This window comes from Rattus norvegicus, chromosome 1, assembly GCF_021556685.1.
Source record: "Rattus norvegicus strain SHRSP/BbbUtx chromosome 1, alternate assembly SHRSP_T2T, whole genome shotgun sequence".
Taxonomy (NCBI): Eukaryota; Metazoa; Chordata; class Mammalia; order Rodentia; family Muridae; genus Rattus; species Rattus norvegicus.
This window is the reverse complement of record NC_141534.1, coordinates 142,685,517-142,702,417: the sequence shown is the minus strand read 5'-3', so window position 1 is coordinate 142,702,417 and position 16,901 is coordinate 142,685,517. Positions and strand designations below refer to the sequence as shown.

At 41.2% G+C, this 16,901-nt stretch overlaps 1 protein-coding gene across 1 annotated transcript in view; it reads right to left on the bottom strand.

Moving 5' to 3' along the window:
* Window positions 1-16,901, bottom strand: part of Agbl1 (AGBL carboxypeptidase 1) — an 893,368-nt gene that overhangs the window by 728,474 nt on the left and 147,993 nt on the right. The window contains 8 exon segments of the mRNA NM_001432252.1: window positions 56-204; window positions 2,357-2,443; window positions 2,676-2,759; window positions 4,200-4,780; window positions 5,777-5,893; window positions 10,735-10,799; window positions 11,726-11,891; window positions 16,100-16,308. Of these exon segments, the coding sequence (NP_001419181.1) occupies window positions 56-204; window positions 2,357-2,443; window positions 2,676-2,759; window positions 4,200-4,780; window positions 5,777-5,893; window positions 10,735-10,799; window positions 11,726-11,891; window positions 16,100-16,308 (1,458 nt within the window).

Sequence of the window (16,901 nt, the reverse complement as noted above, 5' to 3'; positions counted from 1 at the left end):
GAAGTGACCTATTCATGATACAGACAGAAATCCCCTGATCCCAAAGAGCTCATACCATAGTTGAACTGGCTGTTGGGTTTCTCACAATTGATGATGTTGAAGCGATAAGGGACCGCGGCCCTCATGCCGCTCACCTTGAAGTAGAACCACTGCTGATGCTGGGAGCTATTCACATCAGCATTGACCAACAAGTCATACTCAAACCTGCAGAGTCAGAAATGAGATAGTGGATGAAGTTGCTCTTCCCAAGGAAGTGATGTTTTTGTCGTATTTCATGTACACACTCCAATCCCTGAGCCCAGTAGAAGATAGATATCTTAGTTAAGATTTCTATTGCTGCAATGAAACACCATGACCAATACAAGTTCAGGAGGAAAGGGTTTATTTGTCTTACATTTTCACATTGTAGTTCATCACTGAAGGAAGTCAGGACCAGAACTCAAACAGGGTGGATACCTGGAGGTGAGAGCTGATGCAGAGAGCATTGAGGGGTACTGCTTACTGACTTTGTTCATCCTGACTTTCTCAGCCTGGCTTTTTATAGAACCCAGGACCACTTGCCCAAGAATGACACCACCAACAATGACTATGCCCTCCCCCACCAATCACTAATTAAGAAAATGTCCTATTGCTAAAATTTATAAAGGCATTCTCTCAACTGAGATTTCTTCCTTTCAGATAACTCCAGTTTGTGTCAAGTTGGCAAAAACCAAGCCAGCATAACATTGCTTAAGGATAATTATGAAAGGATGGAACTTGATACAAAATATAAGAGTAGAGCAGAGCTCATTGCTAGACTCCTGCCTCTCACCCTGTGGCTGGCAAGACTATGCCAATGGTAATGCAATGAAGCATACTCCACTGGATGGATAAACTGGGCATTCAAGCAATTCTATGACCTGTATCATCACTGTCCCCACAGTGCTCACTCAGAAAGTGGTCATTAAAAGATCATTAAAGGGGATATATAAATATATATACATATATATGATATTTTTCCTCCCATATTTAAATCTCCATTATTTTTTCTAACAACCTTCATTCATTGTTGCTATGAGAAAAGAAAAAAAAAACAAACAGAAGTCATAGGTCGAAGCAGAAGCTGAGCTGATGTGGAAAAGTAGAGTGGAAAGGAGCTGTGTGTGGCATATTTGTCCTTTCTTTCTTTAATCCAAGTAGCTCAACTTTTCTCTGTCTCATGTGCCAGGCTTTGTTGAAGTAGTTCATGTACAAAAAGAAAACAAAAAATCATATATAACTATTCCCCCATACACACAAAATAAATTACCATCAAAAATAACATGTTAAATTACAGCTACACCAAGTTCTAAGCTCACCATGGTAGGCATGAATCCCTAGATAAAAGTATGTCCACTGAGTGCTTGCCATGTGCTGGGCACTACTCATAGAGTTTTACGAATATGAATTAAGTCTGATAAAACAACTACAAAGTCGGCGTTGCTGCTCTCCTCATTTTGCAGGTGAGACAAGAAAGACCTGAAGCAAGATAGGCCATGCCTGGGCCACCTAGAAGGAGGTGAAGGCGGCCCTGGTTGTTTCATTCCAACATGTGTGACTACTATACCATTTACCGTCACTGACCACTTGATTTCTCAGAAGACAGCCATAGAAGGGTTAGGTAGCTAGCAAGTCCAGCCCACTCCTCCATGGTAAATTTGTGTTACATCAAGAGACTATGAAAAATTATTGCTTCACTGCAACTGGAAAGGGATCTCCTTCATTTTAGTTTTGTGCATCCCTAGTCTGTCCTTGCCAGTGGAGTCATTTTCTATTAATGAAAGCACATTGGTAGCTTTGGCTGGGCATACATAGATGGTCCCCGGAATGAAAGATGGAGATCCAAAATTGTTGCCTCCTAAATACAGAACGGTGGAATAAATAGTTACGGGGAGGAGAAGGAATAGGGACTGCTGTGTACCCTTCTATGTGTACAGGCCCAGCCTTGGAATAATGGAAGCATACATATGCCAAGAAAAGTCCCCTAAACTGAAATGTGGAAGTAAGGAATATAGAAATAACATATATTTATGGATATATTAAATATATTAATAAATATATTAAATATTAATATATCATTATATATTAAACTGTTTATTAAAACAGTTCACCTTGCTAAGGCATCAGTCAATAGGTTCCCTCATTGTCTTTTGACAAATGTCTCAGAGAGGAAAACTTTTATTGGTAGGTAAGGTTTGCCAATTTTCTCAGTAAAGATACTCTTGAGAAATTTTGGTTTTGAGCTACCAATCTGAGGTCAGGGAACAGGTAACGGGAAGAAATGGCCAGCACCTCTTCTGTGCTGCCAGGAGCCACTACCGTAGCTGTTCTTACTTACTCACGCACTTGGATGGCTTTACGAAGATTGCCTGATTCAAACTTGGAGTGGAACCTTAAGCAATCGGAAATGCTGCCTTGCAAAGGCCTACAAGAAAAAAGAGAATGTGTGGACATATCATATGGCTGTGATTGGACAGGGATTTACATCCCTAAAGGGTAAGATATCTCTTACAGTATTTGAAACAGAATAGTCCCCATGCTGGGTTTAGAAGCAGAAGTGGATTCCTAATTAACATGTGTTAATTCCTATTAACATACCAGCATAGCTCACAGACTTCTCCTTGCTTTCCATTCCATGGATGTTCAAGACCACTTACCAGGGCTCATCTAAACTGAAGACAACCTTGTTTATAACATCACTTGGCTGGAGGAGCCTCCGGACATCCTCAAGTATCTTGATCCTTGTAAAGAAAATTGGAAACAGTCTAAGTGTTGGTGCCTGCTTTTTACCTCAGCTCGGAAATCCTTCGAGAAACACAGAATATAGGCACTTATCAGCGTCTCCATCTGACATTCAAGGGGTGCAAACAGCACTGGCCCGCTTTTTTTCTCATTATTAAGGCATAAAAATACATGAGCAGTAGAAACGGAAGGGGAAGTGATAGGTGTACTTTAGGGTATTCATAGCTTGAAGACAGTTCTCAAGAGAATCTGGACTAGAATACTGTGACTTTTCTGTCTGTATAAATAAAAAATTCCTATGCGCTGAGAGAGCGTTGGGGGAGAAATTGCCACTATTGACTATATGTAACTTTTCAGCTTGGATGGCTCCAGCAAGGCTTTCTATTTTGTATTTATTCTGTACATTTGTGTTCCTTGGACTTTACCTATTGTAGAAGGCTGAGGTCAGTCTTCTGAGTGAGAAAAAAAAGTGTGAGATTTAAATAAGAGAAAGGAAGAACATTTAAGAGGAATTTATAATCCCTTTTCACATTTCCAGTGAATTTTGCTGGCATTGGGTAAGAGAATGGTGAAGCTGAGATGACCCAAAGTCTAGACTGAGAAGGAAGAGGTGGTAGATAGAGTAAGATAGGGGCAGGTCACCCATGAGGTTGTGTGAGTGTCCTAAGCATAGCAGTCATGTGGAGATAAGATCATAGAAGAATCCAAAGTAAAAACAAACTAATATCCAAAGAAAAATTTGCTGAAGACAGGAAATTTAAACTAAAGAAACATTCTGCTCTGCATGTTTGACTCTACTGGCCTAAGATGTGTGTAGCAATCCTCAGGAGAAATATCTTTTATCAGATTTCACTTTAATTTCACTGTCCTGATCTAAGGACAATGCAGTCTTTCTTGAAATGTGGGAATAATCTATCACTTAGGATTTCTGTCCTAGAGAATATGGGAGATGTTTTTCCATCCCATCCTTGTGTCATATAGCAAAATTACTATCTAAATACTAGGGCTATGAAATAAAAGCACAATACTTTTCTTTATCAACAAGAAACTAAACACCAATTTGTAGTAAAAACAAAAGAGATCTCACATAATTGCCTTCTTATTTTTCTGAAAAGATTTCTTTTAGGGAAGGGTTCAGAATGTAGAGACACTAGATGATGCCCCATGTTGTGATAGTTTGCCATAGATATGATTCCAGGGTTTATATTAGAACCATCCAAGGAATTCTTTGCCCAGAATTACATGGCTACCACACTATCTCATACTTGGTTTATAAAATCTCCAATGTAGAGGCAAGATATATGTCCCTAAGGGTATTTAAGGTACTCTAGGTTAGTTCTCACTTTCCTACAAACAGCATATAATCTGTATATACCACTATATTTTTAAATGTATTTAGAAGAGAAAATCTATAACTTTCATGTCAGTAAAACCCTCACCTCTGAACTCCCAATTTGCGATCCAACAGGGGTTGAGCAGTGGGAGGGGGACAGTGCCCCCAGAAATCAGGAAATGCCATCGTCTTGAATCCCACAGCAGATCTTGTTCGCATCACATTGGCCATATAAAGATGAGGATCATGGAAAGGTATGTGCTTGGGATGTTTGTGGAGAAGCTTCTCTGCTGCTTCATGGCTTTCTTCTGGCTTGGTAGAGTTGGAAAATGAGGCAGTTATCCTTGGGCAAGAAATTGCTTCTATGTCCCAAGCAGCCTGTTCTAAGGGAGTCTGAATGTCCAGGGTACCACGTCCAGAAGAACCGATCCCCAAACCATTTTGTTCTATGCTTTGGTTCACATTTGTTGCAGATCTTTGTTTTGAGGATGACCGTACGCTGGACTTCCCTGGCTTCGCCATGTGCAGAATGGAAGTGTGGACTGTGTCTTCTCCTTCTTGTCCCCAGGAGCGATGCTCTCTGTTGCAACAGTGTTGTCTTAGAGAGGCAGCACTTGGAATGTGGTGGTGATTGGCATGCAGAGTGTCTCTGAAGTTCAAATTATCTCCACATTTGGGTTCTAGTTCCTTCAAATCCAAAATAGAAAATGTATGTGTTAATATTTCCTTCCAGATAGAGAATTCAGTTCTATTCCTATGCTAGCTATCTGGAATCAAAGCTAAGCGTGACCCTTGTGATTTAGGAGCTTTTTCAAAGAGGCAACCAATGAAAATAAACTAAGTCTTCAGAGTAAACAAATGCCAGAATCCCACAAAAAATCACTCTCAAAAGAGGCTTTGGATAAGTCTAGAGTAATACTATACAGTGTGTAAGTGTTTTTGCAACCTCCTATTCAATTACAGTCTGACTGAACAACTTCATTTATAGGGGCCTCAGTGATATGTAAAGAGAAGGCTTTTCAAAGTGCTTTTGATTTGAAGACAATTTTATTTTAGTCTATACACTGAACTGAAATTTTCTTCCCTAAAAATTTGACCACTGATCCTCTTCTGCTTTCTAGAGTGAAATAGGATATATCGACGCCTCTCTACTTGTGCCTCTCAGTGCCCTTTGATATGGCTGGGCTCATAATTTGTTAAAAAGCAGTAAGAGAATAACAGAGATCAAAGGGCAGGTCTGAGTCTCAGTATTAGCACCAGCAGCATACTGGGCTAGCATCACCAGATCTAAGGCGTTCATTTTGCCTTTACTAATGCAGAAGCCTGGATTCTGGATGGTGACCTTTAAGAATCCATCTATAGTGATGACCTTCCCAAATTGGCAACAAAAAAAATATCGCCTAAATCATCCAGAATTTTCATTTGGTCCTTGGTGAGGAGCCAGGGCTCCATGCCCACCCAGCAGGCCACAGATGTGTAATTTCATTCTGATTCTATCCTTGGTGTAGAGTATCAGACCTCATGGTTCTTGAGATCATTTTGGTCTCCCTAATCTTTTCTCTTCTGTTTTTATCTCAGAAACATCTAGGAATAATGGTAAACAATGTAATTCCTCTGGTCACCTCTGTTTGGTTTCCCAGGTTCTGCAAAGATCACACTATGTGTTACCAAGGAGTAGCTTACCTCAAAGCTACAGGAGAGCTCAGGACACCTCGCATCATACTGTGCAAGTTCCTCCTCAGGTAAGTCAAGACCAGGCTTAGAACTCAGCTTGCTCATATCAGTTTCCAAGTCATCATCCTACAGCAGAAAAAGGAATGGATCACAGTCAAGAAATCCACCCTGCAGGGTATCAAGAAAAGATGCGTTTCTGATTCTTTACCAGGTGAGGTCATTAGTTCCTTATCTTTGGAATATAATGCTAGCCCAGCCAGAAAAGATCTTAATATACTAGGTTATATTTCTAAATGTAAATAAAAAATATATAAAGCTTTTCTTAAAGCATGGATGCCAATATTTGTTAGCCCTCATCAGAAACAAATATACACTAGACTATGTAAACAATAAAACATGCTGTAAGAGAAATTCCTTGTCTTGTTCATAAATAACATCATTGCTGTTATCACCCCTTTTGCCTGGCTACCTTTACTGTTTGGGTGTTTCACCTGCACAAACATTTAATGAGCATGTTCCATGAGCAAGTGTTTTTATAGATATTCAAAGACTTTTTGATATTGAAACACAGGTACATGATCCAGTGGGATCCATCGTCTTGTAAGAGAAGTGAGACAGAAGTGAAGGGAACGGAACACGGCAATCTCTAGTAGTGGTAAATGGCCTGGAAGTGCTGGCAGTTGGCATTACTACTGGATGGAGTATGGGTAGCTGTTGGGGACTGAGTGAACTGAGAAGCCACTCAGAGGAAGTCACTGTGATGAATTGAGATATAGAAGGCACAGGGAGCAACATATAAAGAAAATGATCCTTGCAAAAGGATCTGGTTGAACTTTCTTGCAGAAAGATGATGCCAGGAGCATGGAGCAGAAGGGGAAGATCATGAGGTGGAAGGAAAGACAGTGGAGGAGCGTGGCAGATGTGTGCAGTTTCTGGGGACAGTCAATTCTGCTGTACCTATGTGGAGTTAAAAGTTCCCACGCACTCCTAAGTTTCTCTTCATGGAGCAAATCATATAAGTATTTACACTTTTCTTCTAGATCAGCATCCTATGATAGCTTCAAGGTGAGGCTGACTCTACTCTGAAAATATTTGTGTTTTCCAATCACTATAAGTTCTTACAGATAAAAATATACCAAGGGTGACACTGTCCAAACTCTCTGCTTTTTCATACTCTAGATAGGTCAAATTTCCTTACTAAAATAGGGAACAAATACTTACCACAAACTCTAGAAAGACATTTGGAGAGATAAGAAAAACCTACCAGTCTCTAATGGCCTAAATCAAAGAAATATGGAAAATAAATGCTTCTATTTCTAAGCCAGTGGAAAAGAAGAAAATGTGATATCCTGTCCATCTTTATAATTTTTCTACAAACTCAGATCAAAAAGTAAATCCCCGAGTTTGGCTTCATGACCCTTTCAGGCACCATTCAAGCAGCCTTCATCCCCACCACTCTTGTCTCTGTAGGCTTTTACTGTCAGTTCTGCTCCCTGTCCTGAGGCATGGCCTTGGATGGTTCCATCAAGAACACAACATAGCTAGCCATTGGGAGTATTGTCCCTACCAATGAATAAGGCTGTTTGTTGAGTGAGGAGTGTCATGAAGGCCATAGATGGCAGCATAGTTCATTCCACATGTTGTCATTGACCCATACAGCCCTCCAGCAGGGGTTAGCAAACTGTGGGCCATTGCTTTTCATTGTAAATAAGGCTTTATTAGGTCACTGTTGCTCTAGTTCATCTATATGTCATCAGTGACTGACTTCTTTATATAAAAGCAAAGTTGGATTAACGTGGGAAAACTATTTCTGTCCTACAAAGACACAAATCTGAGGCTGAAGATATGACTCAGTGGTTCATAACACATACTGTGTAAGTATGAGGACCTGGGTTCAGGTTCTAACATTCATGTAAAAAGCTGGGCAATGTCACGTATACCTGTAACTCCCATGCTGTAGGGGGCAGAGACAAGAGAATCACTGGGGCTTGCTGTCTGCCAGCCCAGCTCCAGACAGTAAGAAACCACACCTGAACGGAATATGGCAAAGAATAATAGATCAGAGCACCCAACGTTCTCCTCTAGTCTCCAGAGGCACACACAACCGCACACTTGCATGCATGTGTGTGCGTATGCATAAACCACACAAACACATGTGTGCATGTGAAAACACACAAACACATACAAAGACCCTATGGCTGAGTCTATGTATTTCCTAGTACCCTCATCACATCTTATAAGGCATTGCTCATCTAGGGATAGGCCTGCTACTGTGTCCTCATATTATCTAGGGTACTGATAGCCCCTTAATCCAGATAATGCATTCTGACCCTTCCTCCTTAAACTGGACCTTGTTGGCACCGTCACTGCCCTGATTCACACTTGCTTCTTCAAACAATAAAGTGCTAATTTGCCCTTTAGTTTATGTGAATACTGACAATAAAATATCAAGTCCTATTTGGTTTTGTATCATATAACCATTCCCCAGAGCTTTGCCTGATGTATGTGGGTCATACCAAAAAATCACCCGAAAGAAAGAAAAGAAATTCAAAAAGGAAGAAGTGAGGGAAAGAAGAGCACAAGTGCATTCTGTGCAAACTCCTCTCCCCACAGTCTGCTCAAATCCAGTGCATGCATGAAGAAAACACAGAGATACCATCTTCTCTTCATGTGCCATTCCTCTTTTCCTATGTTGTCTCTGACAGTTTCTAATTAAATCAGAACATTCAACTCCTCAGACTTTTTTCTCATAGGACTTTCTTTTAATTTATTTACTCAGACACAGGTTGCATCTATCTGTAATTTTCAAATGAGAATGCTACATGCTAAAGGTCTGGGTCAGCCCTGTGAGTAGAAAAGAAACAGGCCTGGCTCTTAGTTAACGTCATGAACAGTAAATGCTACAGCATTCACCAAGGAAAAGCTGCTTGCTGGATGGGCAGCTCTCCAATGCTTTCTGTACCCAAGTCAAGCCTCATTCCTATGCTACCTCATTACTCTGAAGGTCAGATTCATACCCAGTTCTCACCATCTCCTCGGCCATAGGTTTTAATGAACAGTTTCTAGGCTCTCACTAATTTATCTTTTGCTTCTTTCCCAGCTGAATTTTTATATATATTTAGTTTCTACACCCTCCTTCCCTACAATCCTCTCCAGAATGGAGTCAGAGAAATTATCAGTGCTCCCTACCATTCTAGCTAGCTGTGTGGAGTCAAGCACTGTCGTATGCTGTGTCCCCCTGCATCAGATACAAGAGGCAACTGACAGTGCATCAGACATCCAGTTATCAAAGTGTAAGCAAGAGGGGAGTGGAAGGTGGCATTGATGAATGACTGCAGCAGCCCAGTATTATTCAAATGATTCTGCACATAGTCTATGGGCCTGCGTGGCCAAGCCAGAGCAAAGAACCAATTTGCTACTGATGACTTCAGAAATGATTCTATTTATCAACAAAACCCTAAGAACATCAGACTGTCAATAGCAGTCTAAGCTCAGAGATGGGGCTGAGAGATAGTCCGTAAATGTCTGCCTCTGTCATCAGCAAGGTGAGAAATTGCTCAGATTAAGAACGTCAAAACCTCTTCTGTTCCAGAAAAGGAAAGAAGGGAACAAAGGAAGAGACATGAGAAAGAAGGAAGGGGGAGGGGTAGAAGTAGAATAGAAGAGAAGGAGGGGCTTATTTCTTTTATTTTTATATAATATTTTGTGTATGTGGGGTGTGTGTGTGTGTGTGTGTGTGTGTGTGTGTGTGTGTGTGTACATTTGTATATGTATATCTATGTCTGTGTGCATAGTGGTGGGAGTACAGCTTGGCAAGAACGGTTCTCTCCTTCTACCATGTGGCTTCTGGGGACTGAGCTCAGATCATTAAACTCTGCAGCAATTGCCTTTACCTGCTGAGCCATCTTGCTGGTGCAGAATCGTCTTTAAATTTGAAATTCGCTTCTAGGACTGTCATTCAGATCTTATGCTACAGATGACAAAATTAAGGGACTATAAATGGAGAAACTTATCCAAAACTGCATAAAGCAGGAGAAATGGAGACAGAATTATAACTGTAAACCAACTATCACTTTTCCAGGAGAATGGGTGTCAATTAAGAATGATTTGGCAGGTCCTAGAGGTATTTTTGGTTCATGAATGAGGGGCAAAGTGATGGATGCTATGGGTGAATAGTGAGTAAAAATCAGGGATGTTGTTAAGCATTCCATAATACACAAGAAACCCCACTCAAAAAAATCCAGTCCATATTAAAACAATGCAAAAGTTTAAATTGCCTATCACAAAGAAAGGCAGTCAATAAACTATGTTTCTCAGTTCAACCAAGACTCATACTCATTCATTAGCACTTTATAGATGGCAAGACTTTTGTCATAATGGCAAATTGAGTCATCAAAACAAAGAATACGTGGGTCACAGAGTGTAAGATAATTACTATGTGAACTTTGCTTTAAAACAGAAATGCTTGCTGACCTACGTTTCGTGGATCATTGCGGGACAGGAAACAAGAGCATCAGAACTGTGGAAGCAAAGCTCTAGACTTTGCAAAGCAGGGAAGACTGATTCACACAGGCATGAGTGGGGATACACTAGGCTACATCCCTGTGCATAATGCACAGCGAATACGAAAATCAATTTATGAAGACAGGCGAAATCTAGCAAAAAGATCCCTAAAATATCTTCCTATGCATGTATTAAATATACCAACCCTAAACACGAATCTGTCAGGTTCCCTCTGATAGAATATTTGAATCATAATCAATGGACTTAATGTTATAAAGAGACTGTGTACTATATGGATCAAGATGAAAATGATATCTGGAAAATTAACAATAGCATCTGGGATTTCTAGACATCACTGTCGTGGTGACAACGCTGGAGTAAGTTCAGTACACATAAGGCAGTCGTCCTTTCTTCTGTGTAGTGTCAACACAAATATTAGTACAACCAAGGGCACATTGACCTACTTCTTTCCCAGCTTCCACATCTGAGTCTTTGTCCATCTCTTCATCACCATCATCGTCAAAATCCTCTGCATGGGAAAAACAAGGTAAAGGAATAAGGGTGCTCACTGTCAGGTATTCACTCTCTCATGCACCATGGCTTGCATTTCTTGTAAATGAGGGACCCATTATTAAGCAAGGGCACTGTACCCCAGCACACTCAGATGCTCCGTGATCTGTGTATATGCTGTGCACATGAGTATATGGGAGGAGAATGCCATGATGCCTAAACTGTTGCTCCATGATTAGTCTAGAGGTCAGTAACATACGAAGAACAATGGAGTTTCCCTCCCGCTTATGTTGGAGTATCGGTGCAACTGAAATTGTCAAAGTTTACAGACTGCATGTACTCTGTATTCATTGTAATTTAGATAGTGCCTTGATCAAGTCCCCAATTTTAAAATGGAGGAATTTATTTAAGAATTCCCTACTAACTTCAGATGCCACATGACAAAATTCCAGCTGTGAAAAAAATCTGCTCCCTGAAGAAAGATGAGATTGCAAGACACTAGACGCTTTGACTTTAAGGTCTTCCTGGAGGTTGAATCATGATGCTTTCAGATATTCTAAAATTTGATTTAGACAGTGAAAGTTTTATTTCAGTTTTCCCAAACAACAAATTAATTCCACCAACAGACAGTACAGCAAAGAGGTTGGGTCACAACGTTGGGGGAAAGATTATTTTTCTTAATTGGATGAGATGATGGTTCAGGCATTCGGTAGCCCACCAGGCAACATGGCAACAGCTAATAATTGGGGACAACGTGAGAGAGCTTGATGCTTATGCTTATCTCCCTGTTTATGAGAAATCTACTTTTTCATACACGTCTCTAATGAGCTCATCAAAAGATCACGGTTGACCTGTACAATGACTGTTTCTGCTTTAATCCCCATCTCTCTGACATGCTGTAAAATGCAAACACTCGTCTTAAAGCTGAGTCACTTACTACTTTACCTTCAGTTAGATGGCGTACAAGCTCCAAGCTGGTGCTCCCAGGGGCAGGGAAGGTGTAGGCACTGCTGGCTGTGGCCAGGGGAAGGCGACTCACAGGGTAACACTGCCTGAGGATCTGAATCACAGCAGAGATCACAAGCTCCATGTTCTTGTTCTCCAGGCAAGTCTGAGCAGAGAGAATATTATAACAGACCCTTTGTGCAGCTCCCATGCTGGGACATTATCTCAGATAATGAAATGCACGCAGCCTAAGTGGCCAGTAAACAGCCTCACTGCACGATGTTTAGTAGTTGGTGCATTCTAATGGAGAATGTTGTCTAGTCAGAATCTGCATTTTTATTTCTACTTTCCTGCTCAGGTTGGTATTGTGATGAATTTAGTCTGAAAGCAGGCCTGAACTTATTTCAAGGGAGGATGCACCTGAGACAAGTCCTTATCTGGGATGCCTGAGGGAAGAGGAGTACAATCCTTCAGGCACACCTGAGTCACCACGAATTATTGCTTCTGTTAGGGAATGAGTGCCTGAATTAATGGAAGTCTTGCTTTTCTCTTCTTGCTATTATCCAAACAGAAAGATATAATGTAAAAAGGATAAACGAAGCAAGTTTCATTTGGCTAAATTAGTCAACTTGCTTGTCTCAAAGCCCGCTGTTCAGATCCTGCTTGATACCTACCCAAAGCAAAAGAAACTTGGATTTTCAGATGTAACATTTTGATGGCGATGAAACATGACAACACCTGTCTTTACAGACACTGTGAAAAATGTACAAACAAGTTTACTAAATTGAGACAGAGTCGATGTAGCTCCGTAACTCTTTGGTCAAAACACAGTTTTCTACAGTAGCTTAGAAAATGTGTTGTGCACTGAACTCGGTGTAGAAATTTGTTCAGGATGAGCCTCCTGTCAAAGGCTACAAAAACTTCTTAGACCAAAGAGTTATAGTAGTTAGCTGATGGGCATCATCCATAAAGCCTGTGTTATGGTGCTGTCCTACTGTGGTACCTCTACCCTCATACTATGAATGTAAAGAGGGAAAAATGTCAATAAAAATGTAGCTGGGAAAATGGTTCCACTGGTAAAGTGTTTGCCATGCAAGCATGAGGCTGTAACATTGATACTCCAGGAAAGCACAGAATAATATATCTAGGATCTGGAAAAACAGAGTTAGGAGGACCCAGAGATCTCCCTGGCCAGTCAGCATGGCCAAATCAGTGGACACCAGGTTCAGAGAGAGATCCTCTCTCCAAATATAAAGTGGAAGGGAAATGAGGAAGACACTAGATGTTAACCTCTGGATTACACGCACACACACACACACACACATACACTCACACACACTTACATACAGGCATGCACGCACACACACATACATAATTATCAACACACACGTGCACACAGAAGCATGCACAAGAATTAGCAATGAGGGCTCTGGATACCGCCCAGTGTTAGAGCCCTTGCCTAGGATGTGCAAAGCCTGCATTCAGTCCCCAGCCAGCCCTGCAAACACAAAAGGCAGACTGTAAAATATAAGTGAGGCAACTTTCAAAACAGAAATGTCTTAATGCAATCAAGAATGCCACTTTCCCTTTAGTGTGCTCAAATGGTACCAATCAAGTGTCTCTGAGGACACAGCAAGAAACACTCCCAGTGGAAAATGAATTAGTTGAAGATATTTCATCCCTTTGCCCTGGTCAAATGGCCCCAAGTGTTTGTTGTAAAGTTATTAGTATTGGGGAATAAAGAAAATGGAGTGTAAATGAGGAAGAAGGAAGGTAAATAGATGCAGATTGGAGACGACGTTCTGAGCTCCAGCCTTCGGGAAGACAGAGCTAAGTTCAAACCAAGAATGTCCGAATTGCCAACATTTGAGAGCCCAGCTTTATCTGTAATGGCCATTGACATGGCCACTGATGGTGATTGATAGCAACTGCTTTTTGGTTTTGTTCCAGGAGAGAACTGAGTGGAAGGAGAGAAGCAAGCTCCTGCATCTGAAAAGTGTGGATTGTGCACAGTTCACAAAGGGTATCATGGAGAGCTGTTAATAGGAACCAAGACCAGAGCATTAACAATAACGCCATATTTGATAACTTCTTCTATTCAGAGGAGAATGGTTGTTAACTTAAAAATAGATCATTTGATTCCAAGAAAATAAAAATTCCTAGATTCATATGCACCATGTCCCTTGAAAATGGGCCAGGTATTTAGGCAGGAGGGCAGTGTCAGAAGACATCATTAGGTTAAAAAGTGAATTGGGTAAGAGTCCCTGTAGGAGAACATATTATTTTAAAGTCTGAAAGCTAAGTGGGGCATCAGTGCATGTGTGGAACCCAACGCTCGGGAGTTTTCCCCCCACATACTTTGCACATGTTTCCATGTGACAGGCTTAACACATCATGACCCATTTATGCAGCATTGTCCCATAACCCTTCCCGAGCTGCTTCTTCATGTAATCAGACATTACAGCATGGGCTGGATAAACCTCACTAGAAAATGTAGGCTCTGCCTCCCCTCACATTTAGCTCCCTTTTACAACAGCAACTGGAGGCTGGATCTTTGTTATTTGCTTTATGGAGAGGAATTAAAGACACTACTGACCAGTCAAGGAACTGCTTCTAAAGCTCTGCATATGTCCTTCCAGCCCCTGACATACCTGGGCTTCATTTGCTGTAACATTTCTTTCACTGTGTCCCTCTCTGCAATATACAACTCTAAAAATCACCATCCTTTTCCTCTACAGACCTTTTAGATATTTTTAGTACAGAACGGAAAAAACAGCCAATAATATAGAGGACAGACTGGGTGAGTATGCCACCCAGAATGGGGGGAGGGGTGCCTGGTGCCAGCCATCAGGGAGAAACTTCATGAGGACTGAGTGAGATAACAGACTTGGGGGTTTCCTGCACCTACAGAGCACAGGGCAGCCTGGAAAAATTGAAAGCACGGCTTGATCCAGAAAAGGCAGAATGCAAAATGCAGCTATTTCATGACTGAGAAGCTCTGAATTCAGTAATGACAGAGAAAAACCCAGAGGTGAGAGCAGACAGAAAATTAGATATTGGTTTGCAGCACAGGACCATGTTAGTGTTTAGAGGAGAATGTTATTTTTAAAAAGAATAGGAAAAGTCTAGCGACGCACTGAGTGGAGACCAGCACTCTCATCGGCTGCTCCATCGCCTCTGCATGTACTTGCGTAGAGTAAATTTGGAAGGTATCTAGAGAGGAGCAATGGGCACCAGAGACTGGCAACTGGGACGATAACAGGGAGCATGAGGCATATGAACGTGAGCAAATGATGGGTATCTGGGATTGTATTTAAATCAGCCCTAGTCAAGTGTAGCTGAGGAGTATGTCACTTGAGTAGGAACCCAAATAACCTGAGACCACACACCCAACTTGGTGCAGATAAATGCCAACCAAAGGAGTTGCTATTTCTGTTACTTGGGACATTCTTCCCCTTAAACTTGGTATGATGAACTGTCTAACAATTTATATTTGGGAATCACCCACTCAGAAAGGAGTTAATATCTCTAAATTCCCCCTCCAATATAGGTTTCGCTCTTACTTTGTCTCACAGTCCACCTAAAAAATCTTTCTCATTGGATGCCTTGCTTATTTAATGCCTGCCTCCTGCTAAAATGTATGTCCCATTCGATCAGAAGTCTAATTTGCCATGTTCCTCACAGATTCCTAGTAATATTTAGTCCAATGACTACTCACACACAAAAGAAGAAAAAGAAACTATTAAACTACAGTATACACTTGCCTGAACGACATGAACTTAGTGTACAAAACAAATATAAATGCTGCTATTCCACTTTGTTTTGGTGTATATGTGTGTGTTTCTTTTATTTCTTTTGTTGTTGGTGTTGTTTGAAACACGGTTCCTCAGTGTAGCCTCGGCTGTCCTGGAACTCTCTCTGTATATCAAGCTAGTCTGCAAACTCAGAGATCTGCCTGCCTCGGCCTCTTGAGTGCTGTGCTTAAAGGCATATGTCACTGTGCTGGGTCATATGTTTCTTTAAAAAAAAATCAAACATTTGCCATGTCAGATGTTAGTTTAAAAGCTCCACAACTTTAGGCTGGGATCTATTGTTCTGGAGCCCATACTCAGTCACTAAGCTCTTTGTAATTTCTAGTAGTGTACGGACAATAAACAGAGGATGATTGAATGAGTGAATGAACACATGCCGATTGGATGAGAATAAGAATGAGTGAGGAAATAGGGATCTGAATCCAGAACATGCATCATATTGAAACAAGAACCATGTTGAAGTTGTTTTCCTGTTTCCCCAAAACTGTTCAGGACAATTTCTAAGTCTTGGAAGATCACCCAGAAGCCATCCACCTGCTGTGGAAATCCCCATGCTGGTTACCTGTGCAATGCTGAAGAGAGTCTCCATGCCTTGGGCTGCCAGGAAGGCCTCCCTGCCAGACCGGAGGGCGACAATGTGTCTGAGGCAGAGCAGAAGCCCATGGCGGATCATCACATAGGTGTTGGTCACATCGCGGCTGTGCCAGTCCTGATGCAGCCTGAGCAAGCTGTTGACATAGCCTCTGTTCACTGCCCTGCGGCTGTTAGACTCTGGAGACAAAGGGAAAAGGTCATGCCAATCACAGCTTCTCGGGAAACAGTTGTGGGAGAATGCCACACTATGTCTCACCCGTAAAACTTACAATGGCAATAATAACTTTTCATCATATGAAACTGGCAGGTGTTATTCATAGTAAATGATCAAAATTAGCACTTGTAGTAATAGAACATGGGGTTGTAACAGGTCCCCTTATATGATGATCCGAGAAGGACACAGTATCACTTCTGTAGTCCTCCTGGCAGAACATGTGACCTTAATCTAAGCATTAGGGAAGTCAGCAAACTCATAGTGAGGTAAATGCTATAAGATATGTGACCTATATTGTTCACAAATGTCAAGATCATAAAACGGGGGAGGGGAGGAAGACTCGGAATGGAGACAGAAAAAGACTAAAAAGACATGATACCTAAGAACAATATGCAATTATAATCCAAACAATTGGCCAGTTTTTTTTCTTTTTGCTAGAAAAAAACCATCTGTGGAGCAGGGATTAACACTTGGGTAAGGTTTGTAGATCACTTCATAATACCATGTCGATGTTTATGCTATGTAGCTATTTCTTTCTGACTGAAACACTCCCTTT